Below are 27,473 nucleotides of genomic sequence, written 5' to 3'. Positions count from 1 at the left end.
AGGACTGAATTTGCGATTCAATTTGTTTGAGTTTTGGCCCGGTTCATCAGTACAGGACCGGCGGCTTGCTTAACCAGGCACCCCAAACGAGGTTTCCAGGTACAAGAAAGCTTTAATTCCATCGAACCGAGTGACCCACGAATTTATGGTGTACTGAACCAACCTGCCGTAGCGGCCAGGGTTTGTAGTTTGACTGATCTGAATCCGGTCCCAATTCATCAATATATAAGATTTTTAATTAATATTAAAAGACCGTTTTCTTAACTCAAAATTATGATTTTCACTTTTTAAACGAGTTAACTAAACTTAGTGAACCACTGGCGCTGGTAGCTGCTCTGGCTATCCTAAATTTCCCTTTTCCCTTTTAAATTTGATCTCCTTCACTAAAAGATTAAAAAATATAATTCCCACGTAACATCGATCGAAGGGCATGATCACGACAAATCAGTGAAAGGAACTGATTGGATTGGCCACCCAGACGACACGTAGGACTCACTCCGAGTGGTGGGGCCTCCAATTACACACATCTTATCCATGCATGCCTGCATGCATGTTCCGGTTGTCACACCACACGTGCAACCCACATGCATGGATCTTCTATAGATTTGCATACATACGATCATTCATTTATTTATATTATGAGATGAGATAAAATTAAGGACGCACTTTTTTTTTTTTTTGCTTTGATTTTATCCCTTTCCTCAATGATGTTAGATTTTTTTTTTAAAAAATCATCATTATAATATTATATTTTAAAAATTTTAAAATCAACGTGACTGTCATGTATATTTTCAAAATTAACATTATGCTGTATTTTAAATTGTGGGGATTTTTTATCCTAGACATTTAATGAGATATTAGTTGGTATTAATTGGAAATTCATCTCAAAATCTACATAAATCAACTGCGTTAATATGTAAAGACGAATATGACATAATAAGGATCGATGGAAAGGATAAAAATAGGAAGTTATTATTATTACTATTTTTAGGTGCGGCGCTGCAGTTTTTCAGTCCAAAATCCAAATTATCAGTAATGGCTTTTACGTCCTCAAGAAAATATATTTTAGAATTTAGTGTCTGATTGATCATACCATGTTAAAGAGGACCTTCGGTACGCGGGGAACGAAGACCGACGCCGCCGACAATGGAGAAGAAACAGGGATTCTTCTCGGTGCTGGAGGAGTTGGTGGTTCGGGGCCTATCGCCGGCGAGGCCGCGGCCGAAGAGTCCGTCGGAGAGGAGACAGTACTCCGCGTCCGCCACTCTGCGCTTCATCCCGCGGCGGTGGCAGGGGCACGGCCTGCGGCAGCCGGTGGAGCAGCAGTGGCCGGAGTTACAGCTGATTGGGCGATCGGCAGGCTTTCGGCCCGGAAGGGAGGTCCTCGCGCCGCTCGCGGAGGGCCCCCAAAGCGAGGAGCCGGAGGGCGTCGGTGGCTCGAGGAGGGAAGGGTGGGGGCATTGGTTCTGGGGCCATCTCGCCCGGCATCCCTCTGTCGCGTCCTCGGTCTCCGCTACGTCGTTCCGCCGCTCCGACCTCCGCCTACTTCTAGGAGTCATGGCGGCGCCGCTCGCCCCTGTTCATGTCAACGCTGGCGATCCGCTCCCCCACCTCCGCATCAAAGATACTCCCATTGTAAGCCTCGATCTCGACCTCTCTGAAGCGCCGTTAATTTCACCGGTCTCGTCGCTTTGTTCCTCTGTTTTCGAGCAAAAGCTCCAATTTTGCGTTTGTGTTTGCTTAATGATCGAATTTTTATGCATTTTTTTTTTTTTGCGTTTGTGTTTCCTCAGGAAGCAACGTCGGCGCAGTACATCCTGCAGCAGTACACGGCCTCCACCGGCGGCGTCAAGTTGCAGAGCTCCATCAGGAACGCTTACGCCATGGGCAAGGTGCGGATGGTGGCGTCAGAGTTCGAAACAGCCACCAAAGTGGTGAAGAAAGGCGGCGCTTCGATCCGCGCGATCGAGTCCGGCGGCTTCGTCCTCTGGCAGATGGCCCCCGAAATGTGGTACGTCGAGCTCGCCGTCGGCGGAAGCAACGTCCACGCCGGCTCCAACGGGAAACTCGTTTGGCGGCACACCCCCTGGCTTGGCTCCCACGCCGCCAAGGGCCCCGTCCGCCCCCTCCGGCGTGCCCTCCAGGGGCTCGATCCACTGACCACGGCGAGCATGTTTGCCGGCGCACGCTGCATCGGCGAGAGAAATATCAACGGGGAGGATTTCTTCGTGCTCAAGCGCTGCGCGGATCCACAAACTCTGAAAGCCCGGAGCGACGGCCCCGCCGAGATCATCCGCCACGTCCTCTTCGGCTACTTCAGCCAGCGAACGGGCCTCCTGGTCCACATCAAAGATTCCCATCTCACGCGCATCCAATCCAACGCCGGCGGCGACGCCGTCTACTGGGAGACCACCATGGATTCCTTCCTCCACGACTATCGCCCTGTGGAAGGCATAATGGTCGCGCACTCCGGCCGATCGGTGGTCACTCTGTACAGGTTCGGCGAGACGGCGATGAGCCACACCAAGATCAGGATGGAGGAAGCCTGGACCATCGACGAGGTGGCATTCAACGTCGCCGGCCTGTCGGCGGACTGCTTCATCCCTCCGGCAGACATAAGGCGCGGCTCCATAAGCGAAACCCGCGAGTTTCCCCATTGCGAGAGGAGCAAAGCAGCAAGCAACCGCGCGAAGGTGGCGGCGTCGGATAAACACCGACGCGCAAGCGACGCAATCGTTTGGAGGGTCGAGGTTTAGCATTCAGTACTGCAACAAATTAAAAACTGGATTAATTGTTCCTTCATTCTGCGTGCTAACCACTGTTGTTCATGCACTAATTCCTACTTACGAACTCTAGCATTAACACAGATCTCACTTATTAATTAGCTACTAATTTGATCTGCTATATGTTTAATTGGCGCATGTTGACGAAGAAGGTGACGCCATGGAAGAAGAAGAAGAAGAAGAAGCCAGTTGAATCTTTACTCGTCCTCTTCCTTGGTGGCATCGTCTGCTTCGGATCACACTATATATAATTTTTTTTTTTTAAAAAAAACAAATCGTAAGAATTTATTTGCTGGTTCACACAGATTTCTCACCACCTCCTCTGTTACGTGATAGAAGCTTCTTCGAGTCTTCTTTCGTTGATATTTCTTAATTTTACTTAGTTCTTCCATAAACAAGATCGAGTGCGCATTAGATATCATGAAGATTTCGAGCAACGACAGGAATTTAGTAGGGCCGGTGGCATTCAATTATCATACGCAATGCTTCCCATCACTCCTACAATTGCAATTGTGGGATCCCAAGTGATGATGCATGCTTTGATATTGCCAGGCCTTTTGTCTTCAATCATCGAGCTACTGTGTTGAAAGCTAAATATGATTTACTATTGAATATATAATGTAATTACTTTAAATAATAATTTGATATTGTTAATTTCATAACAAAATTTGATATTATTGATACTCTATTTGGTTAATTCTATTATTTATCACTATTGTGTATGTTATTCATCACTATTGTCTATGATTTCTTTCGTTGTATAGACTCACTCTATTTGACTAATGATCTCTCTCATAAATTGACAGTGAGCCTATACAACAAAATTCGATTAGAGTTTAGTCAGTAACACAACATTTAGCTAAAATTTTGAGTGCAGAATAGCTCTTCGAGGGAGAGTTTGATAGCCGAAACAACTACAATTACTTGTAGAAACATCTGAAACTCACAAAGAATATACATGAAAATTCATCAAACATAAACTTCACCCTAGCCTAAGCTGCTGGAGAATCGCCGGATGATTTCTCATACAGGCGATAAATCAAAGATGATTTGGACATCTGTGGTTCCTTCTCAAGGGCTGCAATCACATCTTTAACAGAGATTTTGCGTGCAATTTTTGGATGTGCCAGGGCGCCATTCCTCCCAAGTCTCCTCACACCACCTGCAACATCAGATTTTCAAGTAAACGACGAGGACGAATCATGCTACCTCAGGCTTCCATGTAATAGAAACTCTTGCAATGATACAATACGCTGAACTGCAATGAATAATACTAGTAACATTGTTTTATTAGTGTTAGATCAAAAGCAGATCGGAGGCTACTAATTGATCTAACTGAATCTAAATTGCACCATTATATGAGGTAGTGGAGAATACAGACTTGATCAGTATCATTTCTACACAAACTAAATCTTAGACTGAATCAGTCAAATACAATCCAAGAACAGCATCGAGAGTAACACTTTATCAATTATAACACTTTAGTACCAAATCAGACGATCCAAAGTCAATCCTCGACGATTATTTAAATCATCCGAATATGAAGTAAATGATTTTGTTCATAGCAAGATCAAATTGATCCACTAATACTTCTATACACTTGGGATTGAACACGAGCATAGAGATATCGTGTTGAATTGGGTAGGAGGCTTACCAGATGTTGGCATGGAAGAGTCTTTCTTTTCAGATTCGTGTATTTCTCTCGAACCTATTCCCAAGTTCAGTGAAGATTTACTGCTTGAACTTTTACCTAGCTGGGAAGCAGGCGCCCCATCAAAACCTTCACGTTTTTGACGAGCTCGCTCAGCCATGAGTTGCCACTTTGAAAGCATATCATCTCCGCCAACAGCGGCTCGAGCTGCCACATTAGCAGCTGTTGTTCTTAGTTTATCATCTTCTTCTTTGTTAGCCTGCTCAAACAACAAAGTAATTACAGGGAAAATGAAAAAAAAAAAAAAAACAATTATTCAACAGAAGATCAGTGATACCTTAACGGCTTCAGAACGACCATCCTCTTTGTCCTTTTCTGCATCAACTTCTGTGTTTCCGTCCAGCTGCAATTACATGTATTTATAAATTATCATATACTTTGTAGTGTCCATCTCAAGTCACGCATCATGTCAAAAAAGGTAAAATGGCCATTTTAAGTACTCAAGGAAATAAATGCAGGAAATATCTTCAGATTTGGACAAATTCAGGAAGAAAGTCAGATGCCAATATTCACATGGAGCAATGCTTGATTCAAATACTTAAAGGTGTATAGAAAGGATAAATCTTACGAGCTTGCTGACAAATAACCTAGTTGTTTACACGTGATGGTCAACCAAGTCTTATCCCACTAGATGGGGTCGGCTATATGGATCCTTCTACGCCATTGTACTCTATCCCCTATTATATCATCATCTATATTTAAATAAATTTTATATTATTTTATTGTTGTTAACCAAGTCTTTTTTTTTATCTTCCTCTCTCTCATTTGATGTGCGTATTTGTCATAGTTTTATATTGTCTAACTGGGACATTTAATGTCCGTTTAAGTACATATCCGTATCATCTTAAACGTATCTCTCCAAATTTTCCCTTAATAGATGTAACTTCGACTCTCTCTTTAATGCTCTCATTCCTTATTCTGTTCATTTTCGTATGTCCACACATCCACCTTAGCATCATCATCTTTCCAACTTTATGCTCATGTGCTCGAGTCATAACCCAACATTCGGAGTCATATAATATAGCAGGTCTAACTGCCGTTTTGTAGAACTTTCCTTTAAGTTTTAGAGGTACTTTACGATCACATAAAATACCCAATGCTAACCTCCATTTCAACCATCCTGCTTGTATTCTATATAAGTATCTGCAAAAATGATCCTAAATACTTAAAACTCTCAGTTCTAGACAACTCATCATCTCTTATCTTAACAATTATCTTATTATGTCTAATATTACTAAAATTAAATTCAATATATTATGTCTTTACTCTACTAAGCCTAAAATCTTTCACTTCAAGTGTTTCCTGCCAAGATTTTAATTTAGCATTTACTTCTTCACGTGTCTTATCTTTCAAAACAATATCATCTGCAAATAGTATGCACCATGGTATTGTATCTTGAATGTGTTCAGTGAGTTCTCTTTCCATATCCATGGGGCCGACTCTAGGGGGTTGTTAAGGTAGCAGATCTATCTTTGAATGTGTCCAGTGAGTTTGTCCATGATTAGTGTAAAAAGATAGAAACTTAAAGTTGATGTTTGATGTAATCCTATCCTTATTAGAAATACTTCAGTTGATCCGCCTGACATCTTCACTCTAATCATTACATCCTCATACATATCCTTAATTAGTTAAATATATGTTATGCTAAGTTTGTTCTAAGTCAATGAATATCATGTGTAGATCTTGCTTTTGCTCCCGATACTTTTCAATTACTTATGAAGATGTATAGCTCTATTGTCGATCTTCCAGACATGAACCCAAATTGATTTTTTCGGTCACGTGGGCTCCTTCCTTAATTTTTTCTATTACTCTTTCCCAAAGTTTCATGGTATGACTCATTAGTTTAATACCCCTATAGTTTACACAATTTTATATGTCTCCTTTGTTCTTATATAAGGGAATTAGAGTACTTACCCTCCATTGATTAGACATTTTTTCCGTTTTAAATATCATATTAAATAATTTTGTAAGTCATTCAATACCTTATTTCCCTAAACACTTCCATACCTCTATTGGGATATCATTTGGTCCCAAAATAGATTCCTTCCTACTGGATTAATCAAATATTTTCTTGGAATATATTTTCTTAAACACTTTTTAATTTGACCCTTGTGATATCTAAGAAGCCACTTAAGTCCTGAATTATTTCTAAAATTTGAAGAAATAAAAGTAGAATATGCAGATTTTTTCAAATTTTATATTTGTTCCTTTAAATTTTTTTTTTTCTATTTTTAATTTGTCGAAATCCTCTAATCGACAAGTCGTTGCTAGAGTTCCTTTTAATTCATTATTTTCTTTTAATAATTTTTTATTTTATATTTCCAATTTATAAGAATTTTTCGATAACATTTTTATAAACTTAAACAATTTATCAAGAGGTAGAGATCGTACCTGACTTGCGTTGTCGATCTCAGAATCTGATGCTCCCTTGTAGAGCTATTTTATTTTATGTTCCTCCCCCTTCAACGTTGCTTTCTTCCGAAGACTCTCCCCCTTCATCGATGCTCATATGGGGCGAGATTTCTGTGTCTTCAGGTATGTATTCGGCTATAAGAGTTGTCCCGGCAATTTCCTAGGTCTTGGATTCTTCTGACGACGACTCGATATCCATCGAGGAGTTGGATTCGACTTCTTTTGGTTCTTCATAGAGCTTCAAGAACTTTTCCCAAAGTTCTTTTGCACTCTTGTATTTGTCAATTTGATCGAGATCCTAAGCAGGCAAAACAGTTAGAAGGTGGAACTCAGTCTTACCATTTGTCATAAAATCGTTGCGCTACTTCTTAGTCCATCGATGCTCCTTTAGTTCTTTTCCTTCTTCGCTTTTGGGCATATCAAAATCATATTTAATCGTTAGTAAAATATTGAAATCGGTTTTAAAATATGCCTCCATTCGACGTCTCCAAAATGCGAACTCCTTCTCGAATATTGGTGGGTGGATGCTAGCTCCGACCATTTCTTGTGCTTCGGTCGGTGGTTAGTCCTTCTGAAGCGACCTTACTCTAATACCACTTGTTAGTCCCCTGACAGCCGGCTAGAGGGGGGTTAATAGCATGAAATCAAAAGAAACGAACAACACCTTCCTCGAACTTAACAACTTTATTAAAATAAACACTTGCATAAAAAGAATTAAGAAATTAATTAAAGAAAGAAGAGGAGCATAGAGGTTTACTTGGTTTGCAATAAGAAGATTATTAATCCAAGACGTTGAAAGCCCACTAAAGTCTCCTTCAGATGGAGAAGCCTCTTACAGCAGCCAAAGCACACAATTACAAAGCTAAACTCAAATGGAATTATTTACCGGTGTTGTTTCTAGCTTCTAGGATCAGGTTGTATTTATAGTCCTGATTGGGGCGCCTGGACGTGGATAAAATTTTATCCAGGTCGCAACGGATCGCGACACATTGAGTTTCAATAAACTTTCTGTTCCGGGTGCTCGGACCCAATCTGGACGCCTGGACCGTTAGGGCGCCTGGACTTGGTCTAGGAGCCCGGACCAAAGTCAACCTCTATGTTGACTTTTCGATTCGGGCTCTCACTCCAACTCTGCTCGGTTAGATGATTTCGGCCATCCAGAATAAGGCTCACCTGAATCTATTTTCCGGCCTTCTCGAGCAACTTTCCGCTCCAGCTTCTCGTCCCTCGGAACTGCCGCACGCTTCTTTCTCGTTGGCCAGCGTACTTCGCTCGCTTGGGTGATTTTGATCATTCGGAATAGGGCTCACTTGAACCCATTTTCCAACCTTCTCGAGCAACCTTCAGCTCCGACTTCTCATCCCTTGGAACCGCTGCGCGCTTCCTTCTCGTCCGCCAGCGTACTCTTACGCAGCACCTCGTCCCTCGGACGCACCGAGCCCGTCGACTCTCTCCCGTGCCGTCCTTCTCGCTAGCTGCGTCTTTTGCTCGACTTCTTATGCTCCTAAGCTCCTGCACATTTAGACAAAAGAGTTAAACTACAACAGGACCTAACTTGACTTGGTTGATCACATCAAAACTACCTCAGGGTACTTACAATAAGGTCATATGCTATCACAAAATCCAATATAATTTTCCCTTCTTCATTTCTTGTTCCAAACCCATAACCCCCATGCACCCTCTCATATTCCTCATTTTTTACTTCGAAATGTCCATTTAGATTGCCTCTTATTAAAATCATTTAATTTGATAGAATGTTTTGTAATACCTCATCTAAGTCGTGCCGAAATCTTGATTTAGTTTCTTCATCAAATCTTACTTAAAGTGCATATATGTTAATTACGTTCGCAGCTTCTTTCGCCACTATTATCATGAAAGCTATAATTATATTCCCTTTCTAACTACTCCAACACCTTCATTTTTTAACGAACTATCTTCAAAAATACTCACTCCATTTCTTGTTTTACTCTTTCCCGTGTACCATAATTTAAAACTCGAGTTCTCTATCATTTTTACCTTCTCGCCTATCCATTTAGTCTCTTGTACACACAAAAGACTAATTCTTCTCTTAATTATCGTATCTACTATCTCCATTGCTTTACTAGTGAGGGTTCCTATGTTCCATGTTCTAAATCTTAGACTATTAGTCTTTCTATAATATTTGTCTTTCCTATGTTTGCCAATCTGGAGTGGGTGTGAGTTTTGTTCATTCTTATTGGACTCTTGTTTATTAAGAATGTAATCTTTTTATTTGGCTTAAGCTATCTTGTTTCCATGATGATTGGCATGCAAGTACACTTGAATAATTAGTCGAAATAATTTGAATTTATTTACCCGAAATTGTTTAATGATTATTATCATCCACATGAATATTGTGTAGAAGGATTCCACTATGGCTTGAAGATTTCTCAACATTTTAACAATTTTCCATTCAATTATGGAACATAACAATTTAACAAAGTACTACATCTGATCATCATGTCAAACATAGTGAATGCATTTTTATCTTTTTATAAACGGAAAGAAATGCCTATCGAATCATCTTCTTCAAATTTATCTAAATTTGCAATGTATGGTTTTTTTTATTTATGAAATGTCATGTGTCATAACCTTTATGTTTAAGAATTGTCTTCATGGCATACACCTATTAAATAAAGACATTATCTTCTTCTCTTTCTATTGATGGATTGACTTTTAAATTTCTTGTTACAACATTGATTTATGGTATCCTTTATATTTTTCATATTTCAAGTTTAATACAATTGTATTTTAATTGAAGTTCTAGAATGATTCTTTGAATAAGGAATGATACCTCAAGCTTAAATTGATATCGGGATTGAATCAAATAGTCAAAGAATCCAAGTATCAATCATATTGGATTGGTAGGATCGATGAATCAAAATTGCTAGGAAAAAAGGAAAAAAAAAGGTTCAGATATAAGATTAATAGATGTTCTAAATCTTTAAAAGAATATTTTTATTATACATCATTACATATTCAATTATTAATGATGTAAATAATGTCATATTATATAAAGATTAATAAGCAATAAAAAACAAGTACAACAACTAATACAATTATAGTTTAGATTACTAAATAACATTAAATTGTTAATATATATAATATATATATATATATGAACAAGATACCCTGCACATCCGTGTGGGCACCTACTGCACACCCGTGTGGGCACCCACTCTGGGCGCCCCTCACACTGAAAATGATCGAGGTGCCCAGAATTGATCCGAGTGCCCTGACCTATTAGGGTCGCCCATGGTGGTTGCCCATCGTGGGTGTGTAGGCTAACACCACTATATATATATATATATAAAGAAGGGCAGTCCGGTGCACGAAGCTCCCGTCATGCGAGGTCTCGGGGAAGGATCCATTATATGCAGCCTTACCCTACTTTTTGCAAGAAGTTATTTCCAAGATTCGAACTCGTGACCTTTTGGTCACAAAGCAACAACTTTACCGTTGCACTAAGGCTCCCCTTCATATAAAAATATTGTTATTCAAGATTTAATTTTATAGGGGTTCATCGAGACTCTAACTAGTTTTTAGTTGAAAGTTATTTTAGTTTTCATATTGTAGATTGTTGTTGATCAGTGGAGATTATTGTGCTCTCTTAATCCCTAATAACTTCTTTCAATTCACAATATCCTCGATCAATAATGAGCAAGGGAAAGATGAAAAAAGCGTTGAGTCTAACGAGTGATGTAAAAGTTAAACAAGTGATCCTTAATCTTATGGTGGATCTTGAACTGCGGGAAGCAATTTTAGAGGAAAATAAAAACTCACTCTTCTAACAGGATGAGTTCAGATTAAAGAGAAGGCTAGATTAGTCATGTTTTTCAAACTTATCTCACTTCGACCAAATGTTATCACAGCTCATCCATTTTCACTCTATATTTGATTAAAGTTCAATAGATTCTATCAATTTTCTAAGGTAATCTAACTAATTTCTAGCTACTTTTAATAAATTTTTATTTTTTTTAAACCAAACTTCTCTTCAATCTTTGTGAAATTCTGATTTCTTAGACAACCATTGTTGATACCAATCCAACTCCACCATCAATAATTAGCATTGGCTGATTTTACTAACGATGGAAAAACCATGAGGAGCTCTATTTTCTTTTCTAAATTTTTCAATGATAAATGATGCACATATTTTCCTTGATTTCTTGAAAAAAAATTGGAGATTTTTTTTATTTGATTTTCAAAATGTGGCAAAGCTACTATGTATAATTTTGAAACCCTACATGAAGGATCAATATACATACAGACATTCAAAGAGCATAAAGGACAATAGCAAGCACTAGCCCAGGTGCATCACAATTGCCAGTTCAATTTACACATCACTTGGACACTTCCTATAAAAACTGTGAAAAAGAAGGATGAATTTCCTTCTACTGAAAACTCATACTAGTCTTGGTATTATCATCTCATAAGCTTATCAAACCTAATAAACATAAACTGCCTCGCCACTCCTTTCCATATTCTATCCTAACCTGCATATGAAATCACATTTTAACTCTCGTTGTTTAAATTGATTCTTATCTCATTTTCTGAATTTTATTCTAAATTAGCCTTCATGCTCTACAACAAGAGAATTAATGAAGTAATGAAATCATGTAAATTAAATTAGAAGCGACATTACCACATAGTCAAAGAAACTTTTAAATCATCATGAGGTCAAGTTATGTGATAAAGGATAAAACAAATCAAATATGAACTTAACTAAATCTACAATCGAGGAAAAAAAAAATCAACAAATAACTAGCAAAGAGGGTCCTTATCTACTCACATCAGTTACTTTCCTATGTTTTTCAGTCCCTTCAACCTGCTTTGTTTCGTACTCTTCCTTAGCTTTCTGATTCATTGAAAAAATCTGGCCTCGAACATCTGATGTGATGACAAATCGATGCCTAGACTTTTCAATATCGACTCTCTGAGAGAGGGAATAACAAATCTCACGATAGATGATGGGAATCAAAAATAAAACCAAGCATGTCCATGATTAGACTTACCTGTTTTGACAGTCTTATCAGATAAGATATCAACCCCTTCAAATGCTCCTCGACGCACTGGCAAGTATTGGGTATTATAAGTAAATAGATCACCTCCAAGACAATGCAGATGATATAAACATGAATTACCATTGATAGACAACGCTCTACGTCACCACCAATAATCTTCAAACCACATTTCAACACTGCAAGAAGCACCACAGATTAGAAGTGCCGACCATTATCTTCCTAATATCTAAAAATGGTAAAAGAACATTAATTTCATCAGATAGAAAATGTAATAACTGATATCTGATATCTTTTTTTGAAGGGGGGCCTTCTGCAATATTAACCTGTCTTCTTCTTCTTGTACAACCCTTCGAGTTGCTTCTGAAGCTCGGCTGTCTTCTTTTGGGCCCGATAACAGCTGCTCCTCCTCTTCCTATTGAATATTCAGAAATACTCTAAATATAAATTTGTAGAAAGCTGCTATTTTTCCATAAATTAAACAGAAGGACAGGTTCATACCCTTAAATTAACTCCACTAACAACAGTGACATCATTTAGCTGCTCAATGCTTTGATCAAGAGAAGTGCCAGCAGTTTTCTGCTTCTTGCTGATGGCATAATAATAGAATTTGCAACTTATAGTTCTAGACATGCTCTTTGAAAAGAGTATGGTTATGAGGTTAACCTGGACATCGGCGGAGATGAGCCTAGTGCATCCAAAGGTTTCTTCTGCCCAGCAGATGGTTTCTTTAATGGAGATTTTGTCGTTGATCCAGTCGGGGGTACACTTGCAGAAGTCACCTGCTGCAAGTGAATCTACATTTACATTCATCAAAAATAATGCATGCATTTTACAACAAAAGGTAAATTTTACAAGGCATTTTGTGGGAATATTGCAAAATGCAAACTATTGGGATGCATTTTGACAATAAGCAAAGTTGAGGGTGTGTTAAAAAAAAGGCCTTTGAGGGTAGAATAGAATTGCCACAAAATAAAATGTCAAATGGTAAGCTACAGTCTTATATGAGCATGCTGTACTGCATTCAATATCCAGGGAGAACATGTAGTTAAAAATGCACTTTCATTGTAGCTTTATGCCAATGTAAAAACACCCATGCTTTGGTACTTGGGTGCGCAACAAGTACCAAGTTAAACGACACACATGGTGAGTTGGTAGCACTAAGCAAAAAAGCTGGTTTGTTACTTATTCTATTAGGAACTGCACACTTTTTATTTCATCATATTCATGGATTTAATATCATGACTGAAAAACTAAATCTGCTCCGAAGAAAAGGGATGAATGTCCACCAAGAGAAAGGATAATCTATAAGCCTAATTCACTTTCAAGTTGGTTGAAGATGGAAAATAATCATTTCAGAACATTTTTGTAAGATGATTACTTTTTTCCTTTCTAAACTCTTTCAAGGCTATAAATTGTGACCATAAATAATCATTCTTTCAGAGCCTAAGGATTCCACTAAATGGTGGCAAAAGGCGAATACGCTCGCCCCCAGCACCTCCGCCAACCCGTCCCATGGTCAACACGGAGGAGTAAATCACGGGCGGCTACTAGCCTTTGGAATAGTGACTAGCACATAAGGGAGGCATTTACTAGGCTTTGCCGAGATTCGAACCCCAGACCTCATGGTGGCAACACCTCATCCTAAGGATTCCACTAAAGGTTCAATGGAAGGTGAGTCAAAGCGTAATATCAAATTGGAATGTGCCATCAATGGACAATATGTAAATATTCTTGTACTACCCTTTGATGGTCCTAGGCATGGTTTAAAGTGTCATGCCGAAACGATCGAAACGGGTGAAACGTCTCATTCCGCTCAGCGACCGGCACCGGCACGACCCCGACACCAGACCCATGATAAGTACGACGTATTGCGCGACCCCGTGGTCACAGAAGAGGGGTCGCTCGACCCTACAATAGTAGCGGAGAGGTCGCATAACCCTTTCACTGCCGCCGTAGAGGCATCGTGAGACTCTGCGGTCACTGTAGAGGGGTCACACGACCAACGTGGCCCGCCTAAGGAGTCATACAATTCCCGCGACCATGGTTGGTCGCGCAACCCTGCGACAGCTCCGAAGTCGTGCGGGCTCGCGAGTGGTGTTGGATTTCAGATTTTTTAAATTAAACTTAGGTTAATTTTTTTAATCAACTCCTAGTTATGGTGGAGATAATCTAAAGAGACTTTATTAAACCCTAATAAAATTATCTAATTAATTTTATATTTTATTTATTTTAATTTAAAATTATAATAAAATTTTTATTTATTTATTTATCTATTTTCATATCTTTTCCTTTTTTAAAAGATTATTTTTTATCTTGTTTATTTTTTAAATATTTATGTTAAATATTTTAGTTTTTAATTCATATATTATATATTTAAAAAATATCGAAACTATATCGGCACGGCACAATACGGTACCGAAACTATATCGTTCCGGTCCAGGACCGAAACCTCGGCACGGGTCGAAATTTTAAACCTTGGTCCTAGGGACAAAAGATGTTAGCTTACATGAGTATAAGTTAGTAGCACTCTAATCTAGTTCAATACTCAGTATTTTTAGAATGCCACATGGTGCCTTCAAAAGTCCTATAATAACACCTGTTCCCATATGAGTTAATTGTTTGTAGTACAAAAGTTTTATAGTTTAATGCTCTTGTTTTTAGCATGTCATGTGGTGCCTTCAAAAGGACTATAATAACACCAGTTCCCAAATGACTTAATTGTTGCAGTATAAATCTCAGAGACTCAAAATTAAACTTATTTTGCCTAGAGTATTTTTGAAATTATAACAATGAGACTCCAACCATTATTTTATCCAATAAACTTCATTTTTTAATTTATTATCATGAAGAGTTAATTATCATTTATATTCAAGTTGTCATCTTTTTTTCTCTTGGTTCTTAAAAGAACTGCATAGAAATGTTGAGTTTCAAACAAATTTTGGTATTTTCCACACAACTATGAATTTGCAATTGCTAACCTGTGTATTCTGATCTGCTTGGCTAGGTACTGAGCCTGAAACCTGATTTGTTCTCACCATACTTGAACCAAATGCTGAATTCCCTTGGTTAAAATGTGATGTACCAAATGAAGTGGTCTCTGAAGATGAAAACTGAACCTTAGAAGGTTCAGATGATTGATCAACCACCTCATGATTGACATAAGAAGTTGACTGTAATCCACTACTTTTTGCTGACATCTGCCAAGCAATTTGGTTAGGTAGGGAGGTTGAATGGTTTGCCAAGGAATCAGTTTGCGGTCTCTTGGCTTCACTATTAGAACTTTGTTGATATGCAGACATTCTCATTGTATTCATGGGCTGAGTTGGTCTTATTAGCGTTGAAACAAGTCCCTGAGTATGTGAAACTGGTCTTGGATGTGACTCTAGATTGGCTCTGAAAGAAGTTGAGGAGTTCATAGATGGCCTAGGATAGGCATGGGTATTATAACTATCAGTGCTACCGGACACTGAAATAGATGATTGCAACTTCTGTTGCCAGTTAATTGATTGTGTTGAACCCATCAATCCATCCCTTTCAGAACTGGACATATTCATACTGTTAGAATAATTTTGCACAAGATGGGGGCCCTTCCCATTTGATCCAATCCCAACTTCTCGAGGACCTGTGCTAGGGTGCAAAGCAGGAACATGAGGTTGACCGGGAGAAGATGCAGGGACTATAACATTCTGAGATGGTAAGGAGTGGAGTGCTGGAAATGATTGAGCTCCATATATCTGCTGTGTACCACCACGAGAAACTTGCTGAGAAGAAGCTTGAGCTGGTAATGAAAATAGATTTGTATTTGACGGTGTGTTCTGAGAAGCCTGCGCCTGAAGCTGCTGAGACAATCAACAGAAAGAAAGTTGCAAATAAAATAGACAAACCTTAAAAGGCAATAATCTGTACAGAAAGCTATTTCTCTACACAGTTTTTAACATTCATTAGCATCAAAGAATAAGAAAACTTTTAGGGATGTCTTTGATAGTTACCTGCATTTGTGCCTTTTGAGCAGCCTGTCTAAGCGTCTGATCACTAACTATATTCCTTATCACTCTCAAAAAGTCCTCTTTGCTGACTTCATTATTCTAGAAAATACATTGCAAGTTTAAGTATGTTTTTCAAAACTAATCAAATTGTATGAATCTGGTTCCAGCATGTAATTTATTACAACATAACAATAGATCATCTAAAAAGGTAGTCAAACAAAGATTTTAAGTATAAGAGGAAGTTTTGAAAAAGTTACACATAAAGGTAGTTTTAGTTGACATATTCCATGATCTATACAACAGGGATTTGGAATGGCACAAATTTATGTGAAAAAGAGAAAAACAAAAGACTCAGACGCATTTGTTTGATAGAAGAAAAGCATTTCCTTCCTTCCTGTTGGTTTTCTCCAAGTATTGTATCCTATCAATTGACTTGTTACATGATATGAACCTACATACCACTCCCTCCAACCATAGTACAACTCAAACTTTTCCTCTTGCATTCCCAGCAAATCCCCAAGATGTTGGTCCTGCAACTCCTTTATTCAGCCAAATCATACACATCCTACAGCACTAGTTTTTGATGGTTTCTTTAGAAAAGAATAAATTAGAATAGCTCACAGAATTGTATACCCTGAGTTTGTTAAAAATCGAATGCAACTGCATGGATCTGTCATTGTCAAGGTGAGGTTCTAAAATTTGAATCAGCATGTGGAAAGGTATGGACGAAGCAGTTTTAGTAGTTCTTAATGCCATGTTTGATTGACTAGAAGTGAGTGTTTGTCGGCTATTTGACTGCTGCATTATGTGTTGTTGCCTCTCAGAAGGCTGAGCAGCTGCATTTGCTATGTTAGGGGTTTGTTGACTGTTTGACTGCTGGACAATGTGCTGCTGCTGCTGCTTCTCAGAAAGATGGGCAACATCCAACATTGTGTCTGCAATTGTATCCAAGACTGGTATATTACTTTGCTCAGGTCCCTTGTCCACAGGTTTAACCGAATTAGCTTCTGACTGTTGCTGACAGTTATTTGAATGCGTGATCTCTTGCTGAAAAGTCATCTGATCTTGTTTCGACAGATGATTGAGCTGCTCCACTCGAGGTTGAATAGAACTTCTCTGAACCAATTCTCCCCCAGACGAATGCTGCTCCGATGATTGTAAAGGTTGGTTTTGTTCGTTTTGTCCAATCTGGTCATCTCCTACTTCACTGGGTGTTTTCCACTGTCTAATTACTTGTTCAGATTCTGAACTACTTGATTGCATCAACACACCTGATGAAGACACAGCTATGGTAGAAGTTAAAAGATAAACAGGCAATATCTTCTATACAAACTTGAAAATTAGATTTTGTCATACACATTAGGTAATATCTGCTGTATAAACTTGAAAATTAGATCTAGTGATACACATTCGAGAAAAGGGACCATATCAAAACATTTTCCAAAAGAATTGACAAATCAGAGAAGCTACAATGATTCTATGGTGATGACATATTCTGGATGCACATGATGAACCAGCAAGCCATCCCAAACTAAGACATTGAATAAGAAGGTGCATAGCGTGAATTGCTGTGATGATTTTGAATTGAGAATCATATTAAATTGTGAAGCTTGACATAAAAAAATATAAAATATATTTAAAAGATTCTACACTGATCAAAATAATTTTAAAACCCCAACCATGGAAATTAAAATAATATTCCATTTGCTGGATACTTGGATTACCAAAAAAAATCCATTTGATAGAATAATAACATAGATGGAGTAAGTCTATGCTGATTCTTAATAAGAATATATAGGCTCATGTCGTAAATTGATAATATATAAATTATTATTTATTTCATATCCTAAATTGATAATATAATAGATTATTTTTATTTCACATAAGTAGCAATAGTATAGAATGAAGCTTTTGGTCATGTAGGCCAAGATTCCAGCATCCATGAAAAAAGATAAGGGACCTACTTGCATCAGGATCCAAGGGTGGAGCAACCACAGCCGGATCATCGCCAATATCACAGTTCAATGCTGCCAACAAGGCCTCAACATCAGCACCGGAGTGCATGCTCTCATCCTATAAATGCAATCATAAATTTCTCCCTTTTCATGACACACAGAAGACCTGACAAATTCCAGTTGCAAACTAAGCCCATTATCAACAGGACAAGAAACAATACCTCATCCTCGTCAAGAAGCTTCATGATCGTAGGACCCATGACAGGAAGGTTTGGCTGGTGACAGGCAGAAACTTTACAAAGCACAAGATGCTTAAAGGGAGGAGGCACAATTAGCGCATTAACTGATCCAATCTTTTTCTTCTTGAAAAGTAAGTTCAATGAGACAATATTAATTGAGAGGTAAAAATAAGTGTTTTTACTGGACTGAAGCTAGGACAGCTTGACGAGAAATCCAGAAGATAGCTTCTCAGTAACTATCAAATAGTACTATGAAAGCAACAAAATTAAATCTCAAATTCAGTTAAAGAATATGAACCAGATAATGCTACTTGCAATGACGCAATGTCCTGCAGGCTAGGCAGGGTGAATATGTTGCAAATGGATGTTTCCTTAATGATAATGAACACTATGGAAGGTGAGTTTTAGTAAATGGAATTTCTAGAGACAATGTTTAGCAACATAGGTGTTGGTCCCTTGGTGGCCGGCAAAAGGGGAGGGGTGAATTGTCCTGCAAAAATAAATTCAACCTTTTCTTGACTTATAGCTTAATTATGAATACTTGTAAATAACAATTAAGAGACTAATTAAAAAGACAGAGACACAAGGAGAATTACTTGGTTTGCAATAAGAAGATTGCTAATCCAAGGAAAATGAAGTGCACTTATGAAGATCTCCTCGGGCGGAGTAGCCTCTTACAACGTTAGCAGCTCACAATCAATAGTAGAACAGAGAGAAAGGAATTACAAGTTGTTGTTTGATTTACTGAAATCAGAGCTATATTTATAGCACTGTTCCGGGCGCCTGGAAGGGTTCCGAGTGTCTGGAGTGGGATAGAATTTTATCCCCGACGCGTCGGTCAACGTACACATCATTGATAAAAGTTGAGTTCCGGGCGCTCGGAAGGTTCGGGCCCTCTGCTCCGGTTCTGCTCACCTCGGTGCGGGTCTTCCGCTCCGGCTTCGCTCGCTTGGGTGATTTCGGCCATTCGGAATAGGGCTCACCCGAATCCAATTTTCGGTCTTCTCCTCGAGCAGCCTTCCTCCCCGGCTTCTCGTCCCTCGAACGTCGCTTATGTTCTTCTTGTCCACCGGTGTACTCTTCCGGGACACCTCGTCCCTCGGACACACTAAGCCCGTCGGCTCTATCCTGTGTCGTCCTTCTCGCTAGCCACGTCTTCCGCTCGACTTCCTGTGCTCCTACGCTCCTGCACACTTAGACATAGGGATTAAACCAAACAGAACCTAACCTAACTTGGTTGATCACATCAAAACAACCACGGGGTCCAACAATAGGAAGCAGGAGGGCACTTTTATGCTAGAGTTAAGAGCTCTATAAGTACAGACTTGTGCCTGCCCAAGATATTTAAATATTTAATCATTGGCTATTATTATTTTAGAGCTAAAGATATGGAGTATAATATTTGTCATCAACTAATAAGATATGAAACTTTTGCTTCTGAACTTGATACTAGAGAAGAAAAAATTCTGGTGTTACAAGCTTTCTCCCCTATTCCCAATTGAGGAAAGACTGCTACATGAGATAACACATTTGAAACCTACCACTTGTGTCCATGACTCCATCTATTGTTCGTTCTTCCTACACATTCCCCTCCCTCTCTCTTCCATCTCCTTTACCTTTTGAAACAGGCGTTAGTCTCGAGCAACAGATATAACTCCGCAATAGATCTACATTCCTAAGCAACAATAACTAAATGTGATCAAACCAAAAGGAGGCTACACCAAGCACAGCCATTAGAAGCATTCCTTCACCCACCCTCAAGGTCATCATCCTCAAGACCACCTCCAACAACTTGGCCGTTATTGACACAGTCATGACTACTCATTTTGATGTCAACATGCCCCTCAAATTTAAGTGCACCCTAAGCAATTAAGACATTGAGGTCCACATTCTTGGCAAGGGATTCAACAATAAAGGAGATAAGCTCCCAATTCCTTAGCTACCACCCAATCTCCTCATTGTTGCCTCTTCACCAATCACAATTGTGGAAGAAGGTGAAGCCGATCGGCGATGTCACTAAACTAGAAGCTCCGTGGGCCGGACCATTCAGAGTCGTGGAGAAGCTTCGCTCGGACGCCTACTACCTAGAAGATGAAGACGGACGACAACTAGAACGTCCTTGGAGCGCGAACCACCTCTAGCCATACCGAGCTGGATGAAAGGTGCGCCAATATAATTGAAGTGTACCTTCCGTTTTTCCTGTGCCCTCTGATTGCAGGATTGAAATGAAAATGAAAGGTTATCCAAATACTCGTCGAGCGACGATGTTAAACTCATGTCTCCATCGACAGTCGAGCGGCGACCTTAAACTCCAGTCTTCACAAAATCGTCGAACGGCGACGTTAAACTCATGTCTCCATCGACGGTAGAGCGGCGACCTTAAACCCCGGTCTTCACCAAATCATCGAGCTGCGACGTTAAACTCATGTCTCCATCGACGGTCGAGCGGCGACCTTAAACCCCGGTCTTCACCAAATCGTCGAACGACGACGTTAAACCCATGTCTCCATCGACGGTTGAGCGACGACCTTAAACCCCGATCTTCACCAAATCGTCGAGCGGCGACGTTAAACCCATGTCTCCATCGACGGTCGAGCGGCGACCTTAAACCCCGGTCTTCACCAAATCGTCGAGCGGCGACGTTAAACACATGTCTCCATCGACGGTCGAGCAACGACCTTAAACCCCGGTGTTCACTAAATCGTCGAGCGGCGACGTTAAACCCACGTCTCCATCAACGGTCGAGCGGCGACCTTAAATCCCGATCTTCATCAAATCGTCGAGTGGCGACGTTAAACTCATGTCTCCATCAACGGTCGAGCGGCGACCTTAAACTCCTGCCTTAGAAGATCGTCTAGCGGAGACGTTAAAACTCAGAGTCGAGCGGCGACTATAAACCCCGGAGGTACAAGCCTAGCGAATATTTCAATAATGAAAGTACGATCATAACAGCCGATCGGAATTATACAGCCAAATACTTAGCAAACAGATGGCATATGAAGAAAGAGCGCAAAAGGATTTCATTGATAATTGGTCACTGCTGAACGACAGGAGTATATTCAAAACTTTACAAAAAACATTTTCTACCGACCCCTCGCTCACTCGATATATTCGAAGGCCTCGTCGGGAATGGACTCAAGGAGCTGGGCGCGGTTCACGACTTTATCAGACTGGGCCTCGGAGACATGACCGTTCACCTTCAGTTGGCTGAGCGTCGCATCGATCGCTAGCTTAAACGATCGGACGATCCCATCGGTCGCCTTCTCCAGAAATTGGTCCGAGCGAAGGTATTGTTGCTTCAGGACAGCGAAGCGACCCAGCTCGGCCTCCTGATAGGTAGTCAGAGCAACACGTGAGGCCTCCAACTCCTCTTCAAGGCACTTCACTTGGTCTTTAAGTTCAGCCTCTTTAGCCGAGCGGCTCTCTCACTCGGTAGTCAGCAAGCCCTCCGTGTTCTTCAGCTTCTCGGCCAACTGTCGAGCATCCTGGTTTTTTTGCTCCAGGTCGACGATGGCTCGTTGTTTCCTTTTGGAAGCCAGCTCGAGTTTATGATCGTAGGTCTTCAATTACACCTCGATCTGGCCCATCCTACTGGCCTGTTCGGCCGACTTTTGCTGCTCCTCCGCGAGGAGATGTTGGTCCTTCTTCAGGTCGGCCTGCAGACGGGCGACCGTTGGCCCTGGGAGGAGGAGGCTTCTCCAGAAATTTTGAGCTTCTTCAGCTCGTCCTCCACTTGTGCCCGCCGCTGGCACATGACAATATTCTCCACCCAATACTGCAAGCAAATATTAGTGCCGAGCAAAGGTAACTTATGAATTGATTGTTGAAAATACTAACCCCGGTGGACATCTCCAGATGGCTATCAGCAAGCGCGCCCGGGGGTTTCATGGTCGTTCGTGCCCTCGCTTCCTCCCAGATGCGAGCGAGCCGACCACGAAAATAGACTTGATGTTGGGGAGAGCTGGGCTGGTCGCCTGGCGCAAGAAAGTCCTGAATCGGCAGGCGAAGAGTGGCGGTGATGGATCGTCGCCTGCTTGGCGCCGAGTGAGAAGAAGCGCTCGGTCCTGAAGTATGGGCAAGGGGGACTGGAAGGACAACGGATCGTGTTATCTTCCGCCTAGCTGGTGGCAAGGAAGCGATCGGCTGCACGGCGAGCGGCTCTGGTAACTCAGCCACGAACGGAGTCCGATCGGAAGAGGTAGTCTCCACTGTTGCAGGAGCAGCAGGAGATGGGGTGTCCCCCTGCAGAGGCTTGGACGGCCGAGGTGGCGGAACGGGAAGGAGCGTTCGTTCGGCGTCTCTTGCGGGAGAGCGGTACTTCATCGCCCGAGGACCCCAAACTCTCAGCAGGGATGACGGGTGGCGCTTCTCAGACCAATCCTGGGTCGGTCGCCCCTCCTGCGCTGGGCGTCCGCTCGGCGGTCCCGTCGCCCGCAGTTGTTGTTTCCCCAGTTGTGCCCTCCTGTGAGCCGACAGGGGTCAGGTCGAGCCGTTCCATATCCTTGGCCCGGCTGCTTCAATCTCGGCCTGCTTGGCCTTCATAATGCTGGCTGCTCGAGCGCGCATCATGATGTCGGCCGCAAAAGAAAAACAAAATCAGTTAGACTCAAAGGAAGAAGGTTGAGAAATTCCATACCTAGGCTGCTCAGGAGCTTCGTTCGGATCGAACTTAGCCCGAACGCGTACATCACACCCTCTGGCAACAGCTTGTGAATGTCGAACTTCAGGTCGGTCAGCATATTAGCAGCGTGGAGGTAATCCGACCGGGTCTTGTATCTCTTCAGATCAGGTTGAGTAGGGAGTCCGACCTGCCACTTGGTCCGGAAGCAGGGCCGCTCGGGGAGTCTCAGGAAGAAGAAGTACTCCTTCCAGTGCTTGTTGGAGGTAGGCATTTTGTCGAAGAAGACTAGACCGATCCGAGATTGGAAAAGGTACGTGCCCAGCTCGGACTGCTTGGGATAGTAAAAGTAGTGGAAGACCTGAGGGGTCAGTGGAATGTTGTGCACTCGAAACAACACTACCACGCCGCACAGCAGGCGGAAAGAGTTAGGGACGAGCTGGGCGAGCGGGACGCGAAAGTAGTTACAGACCTCGGTTATGAAAGGGTGAATGAGAAACCGAAGACCGGCCACGAACTGATCTTGAAAGAAACAAACTGTGTCGATCGACGGGTCATTGGGCCGATTGGACGGGGAGGCTAAAATTATTTCGTGGTCAGAGGGGATGTCGTAGACGTTTATGAGACTCGCGGCGTTGCCCGCGTCGAACCGAGTCTCCATGGTAATGTACCATAGACCGGGAGTAGGGTCGGACGACTACGAGGAACTCGCCATTGTTGGGAAATGAAAAGGCAGAAGGTTCGACGGAGAAGATGATCGAGAAAAATCAAGCGGAAACGGGAAACAGGAAAGCTATGGAAACTACGCACAAACGGAGAGATTAGGAAAGGTCGAAAGGCTTACAAAGAGAAAGGCCGCTGAAGGAGGAAGTCGAGAGTCGCCGGAACGCTGGAAGCAAGCAAAATCGTCGGAGCAAACTGTCAAAGAGCAGAAAGAGAACGCAGAGGAAGAAATGGCGACGCTAAGGCTTTATAAAGATGGGCGCGGTTGGCCGGAGTCGTCCGATCTAGGGCACGGGACTCGGAGCGCACATCCGGCCGTTGAATTCAAACAGTCAATCGTCACATCAGCAGCTGTCACCTCGGACGTGCGGTGCCTGCGTCGGCGACACGTGGCATCCTCCCACAGGGCAGCATTTAATGGGCGTGGGCGCATGCTCGGCCTTAATGGAGGTGATTCGCGCGTATTCCGAGGAGATTTGGGCAACGTCAGCATTGACCGACCGGCTCGCGCCCCTCCGAGGGCGATGAGGAAAAATCCAAGGGCAAGGGCTCAAAGCGTCGATCGACCGAGAAAGACCAGCCCTACACGAGTCGATCGGGATCCAACCGGCTCATTGGTTGGTCAGCCAATTGGTCACCAGATTGTTTGTTCAGTCAATCGGACTTGCAACCTCCTTCGACTAGACTTGAGGGGGAGGCACGTGATCCGGTGGTAAGGTAGGGCCCGTCCGGCAGGTGGTCAAAGTGGTCAACGTTAGGCGGGCGTCTGAACAAGCGAACTACCTTCCCGGTCAGCAGATAGAGTAGCCGATCCAACATTTCGACAGCTCGGTCATACACCGAGCTTCCGATGCTCATGAAGCTCAACCAGGGAGACACGAAGGTCGAGCGGCCATCCCGTTCGGTCAAACAATGGACGCAGCCTTGACCTGGCAGATAAGATCCCCTCGCCCGCCGGGGGAAGCCAGCCAGCAGAGCATTGGCCGAGTGGACGCTCGGCCCGGCCGTTGCATCGCCCGGATGACAAACTAGCCGAGCGATTCTCCCACTCGATCCAATAACAAACAAAGGGAGCAGTTGGCAATATCTTCCTAGGGATCAGTGTCATCAATAAACGGCATGGTCGGCGGCATGGTCAGGCAGAAAATCGTACGGTGGAAGCTTCCACTGTCACGTCAGGGATATGCTCGAGTTGTTAAGGTATGGCGTCAGGCACGCTTTTTTGACACGGCCTTTCCAAGTATGCTTTGGGAAGCGTGCACGCCTCGGGAAGCGTGCGCGCGTCTCTTGGGAGCTCTATATAAGAAGCCCCAAAGCTTCATCGGAGGTATGCTTTGATTACTATAGCTACAGTTACGCTGCTCCTTTCTACTTCATTCTTCATTCGCTTGTCGGTGATTGACTTGAGCGTCGGAGGGTCATCGCCGGGAAACCCCTCCCTGGCTCGGCACTAACGACTCTGTGGTTGCAGGCTTAACTCGTCGGAGGTCCACATCGCCTTCAGTCGACATCCAGTTAACGTGAGCGTCATCTTCCCAGCGCCCGTCTACTCGCACTCGAACATGATCAACAATTATTGAAGCAATCGGGTCAAAGGATATTTGAGATGTGGTTCTATATAGGAAGCTAGAGTGACACTAATCTTTTCAAAAGCTTAAATAGCATAAATATCCTTGGCAAGATGGATGTCTATGGTGTCATGTCAATCTATTAATTCACATCATCTAGCAAAACCTCACCAACATGGACGACGACAATTACCCTCATTGAGTGCTACCCTTCACAATGACGAGGAATCACCTAAACCATGGTTTAAAATCTCTCACCAAGTCAAGTGACATGATTGAAATGCATGGTTATGATAAATCCAAAACACAATACCACTCAACATAGGTTATCTCTCTTGTGTTATTGCGTCGATCATGTCAATGAATATTTTGTCATGCCAATATTTGACACCTCTTGACATACTACAATAAACATTAAGATGAATTAAATTAATGGTTATATTATTTATAGCTCATGACGTACAATATAATGTTAAAACTCTAGCATAGCATTTTAGATGTGACACAAAGTCCAAACTTAGCTATATAGCTTTCTTCTTTTATTTTTCTTCTTTTATTTTTCTTCTTTATCTTCTTCATCCTTCAACCTCCAATTTGTCACCAACACCATACATCGAAACACCGACATGGTAACAAAAAGAATACTATTGCAGTCAAAGATGAAAACTTGACGCTGCTCAAGATTTTGAAGCTTGATTTAAACTATTCTGATCACACCCTTTCTATTTCGTCCTAGTGCTGGTATCGGCTAGGCTCTCTTCTAAAATGCTTTACCTTCTTGTCCATCTAGACACTTAGCACTGCCAGTGCAATAGAAGAATAGACATGTTCCTACATCCATCCCCTTCCTAAAAGGCATACCAAGCAACAATTATGGTCTCTCTCTTTACGGAATCTTCACACTAGTCATTGTTGCATAGCTAATCATAATTCCTATGTAATTTTTTATTTGTTTTTAATCTTCAGTAGTTCTTATATGAACAAAGAAAAATCACAAAACTTATGAGTTCTCCTTTGTTGTAAAATTTGAGAAAATCAATTCATCAAAAAATGTTCTAAGAGAAGAATATTCCTAAAAAAAAGTTCAACAATACTTTAAAAATTTTGTTAGGAAAAACAAAGCAAATATTAAATTATTGATACTCAACAAATGTACCATGAGAAAATAACAATTCATCTAATAGAATAAGTATAATAGTAATACCATTCTAAATGGGACTTATGATTCTATTGTTGCATATCATGGAGAAATCTGAAAACTCTGCTACTAAATTAGAACTAGAGCTATCACATAGTAGAAGAGAATTTTCAACTGAAAGAATTTTCTGAAAATGGTCACAAGTGAAATCACGGAAATATTTATTTCAATATATGTAAAATATATTATGCTCGACATTGCATATTTTTTTCTCCAGGGTATGATACAAAAACAAGTAACAAATTTTTGTTTGTCAACACAGCATATACAATTCAAGGGTCCTTACAATAAAATGCAAAAAGTAATTCAAATTTATTGATAAAAAATAAATAGTACAATGATCCTCTACAAGGGCCATATTTTGAAAAGCAGTATGATTGTTTCTTTGCTGATGGCCCCCAACAACTTATCACTCAATATAAGTGACCGGACAATCATTCAAGCACTCACCCTCATTCTAATAAACACTAATATCAATTATGGAGTAAAAGGAAGTTTGATCCTCTAATAAACACACATTAACTCCTTTCACGTTTGTTCAAGAACACATGGGCGGACGTTTTTTTTCCTATTTTTTATTTTCAACTTAACTATCTCGGTTTCACCTCTACTTACTTCCCTTCAAATAGGACATCAAAGGGGAAAATAATAAAAGAGAAAAAAGAAACATGAAAGTTGAAATTTGTAAAAGGAAAAGATTTCCAATTTTGACATATTCAAGAGAATACCTACAATAATGAAGCGGGAAATTACTGCAATCTAAAGGCACCGATAACTCCAGTCAGCGCTTGGGGGACTTGAGAAGAGCCTCTACGAACTCAAGAAATTTATCGGATGCGTGCATCGATTAAGAGAAAGCGAGGAAACAGCGTCAGGAAACTGGGTTGCTGCAGTCCGATGGGAGAAGGTTGTTTCCTTGCGGGAACCTGGAGAAAAACTGCACAAGATCAGAGGAGGAGGGGAGGGCAAAGAGACGGATCACAGAAGGGGGCTGCAGCGGCCGGTTAAAAGAAGTTCGTGGATTGGAGACCTAGCGAGAGTTGGAACTGCGATGAGGAGTAGGGAGAGGACGAATCGGCGGGGCGAAATGACGGCGGGGAATCTCCGATCCTGGAATAAAACGGGGGTGGGTGCGGATGAAATTAGGTAAATGACCTCGCGCCGAAGCCGGGATTGAGCATGGTTTCGATCGCCGGTCGGGAAAGCCGACTACGTTCGCAGCCGGTTCCGGAGAGGAGGAA

The 27,473-nt window shown here is 41.5% G+C and overlaps 2 protein-coding genes across 12 annotated transcripts; one reads left to right on the top strand and one right to left on the bottom strand.

Moving 5' to 3' along the window:
• The first annotated feature begins 1,110 nt into the window (after positions 1-1,110).
• Positions 1,111-2,884, top strand: LOC121974585. Its single transcript, XM_042525722.1, has 2 exons — positions 1,111-1,635; positions 1,794-2,884. Exons 1-2 carry the CDS (start codon positions 1,147-1,149, stop codon positions 2,754-2,756), a joined length of 1,452 nt encoding a protein of 483 aa, XP_042381656.1. The 5' UTR covers positions 1,111-1,146; the 3' UTR covers positions 2,757-2,884.
• A 705-nt stretch (positions 2,885-3,589) lies between these two features.
• On the bottom strand, positions 3,590-27,471 carry LOC121974584 (transcription initiation factor TFIID subunit 4b-like). 11 transcript variants are annotated; one of them, XM_042525710.1, is made up of 16 exons: positions 27,263-27,471; positions 26,961-27,158; positions 18,108-18,248; positions 17,896-18,004; positions 16,565-17,217; positions 15,935-16,030; positions 14,924-15,784; positions 12,609-12,727; positions 12,444-12,531; positions 12,222-12,357; positions 12,066-12,121; positions 11,937-11,993; positions 11,714-11,857; positions 4,772-4,837; positions 4,438-4,693; positions 3,590-3,945 (listed from the first exon to the last, which is right to left on the bottom strand). In XM_042525710.1, the coding sequence occupies exons 3-16, from the start codon at positions 18,144-18,146 to the stop codon at positions 3,776-3,778; spliced, it is 2,850 nt and encodes a 949-aa protein (XP_042381644.1). In that variant the 5' UTR covers positions 18,147-18,248; positions 26,961-27,158; positions 27,263-27,471; the 3' UTR covers positions 3,590-3,775. The 11 variants fall into 11 exon arrangements, with proteins under 11 accessions (XP_042381644.1, XP_042381652.1, XP_042381651.1 ...); XM_042525718.1 differs by having other exon boundaries at positions 12,609-12,724; XM_042525717.1 differs by having other exon boundaries at positions 14,924-15,781.
• Between the last annotated feature and the right edge of the window lie 2 nt (positions 27,472-27,473).

The sequence above is a fragment of the Zingiber officinale genome, chromosome 4B (assembly GCF_018446385.1).
Source record: "Zingiber officinale cultivar Zhangliang chromosome 4B, Zo_v1.1, whole genome shotgun sequence".
NCBI classification, from domain to species: Eukaryota; Viridiplantae; Streptophyta; class Magnoliopsida; order Zingiberales; family Zingiberaceae; genus Zingiber; species Zingiber officinale.
This window is presented reverse-complemented; position numbering and strand designations above follow the sequence as displayed.

Coding starts and splice junctions, on each gene's coding strand:
- LOC121974584 (XM_042525710.1), bottom strand. CDS start 18,146: ATGGGTCCTACGATCATGAAGCTTCTTGACGAGGATGAG. Junction 15,785..15,934: donor CTCAAAAGGCACAAATGCAG/GTAACTATCAAA, acceptor TGATTGTCTCAG/CAGCTTCAGGCGCAGGCTTC. Junction 4,838..11,713: donor AACATAGGAAAGTAACTGAT/GTGAGTAGATAA, acceptor ATGTAATTGCAG/CTGGACGGAAACACAGAAGT.
- LOC121974585 (XM_042525722.1), top strand. CDS start 1,147: ATGGAGAAGAAACAGGGATTCTTCTCGGTGCTGGAGGAGTTGGTGGTT. Junction 1,636..1,793: donor GCATCAAAGATACTCCCATT/GTAAGCCTCGAT, acceptor GTGTTTCCTCAG/GAAGCAACGTCGGCGCAGTA.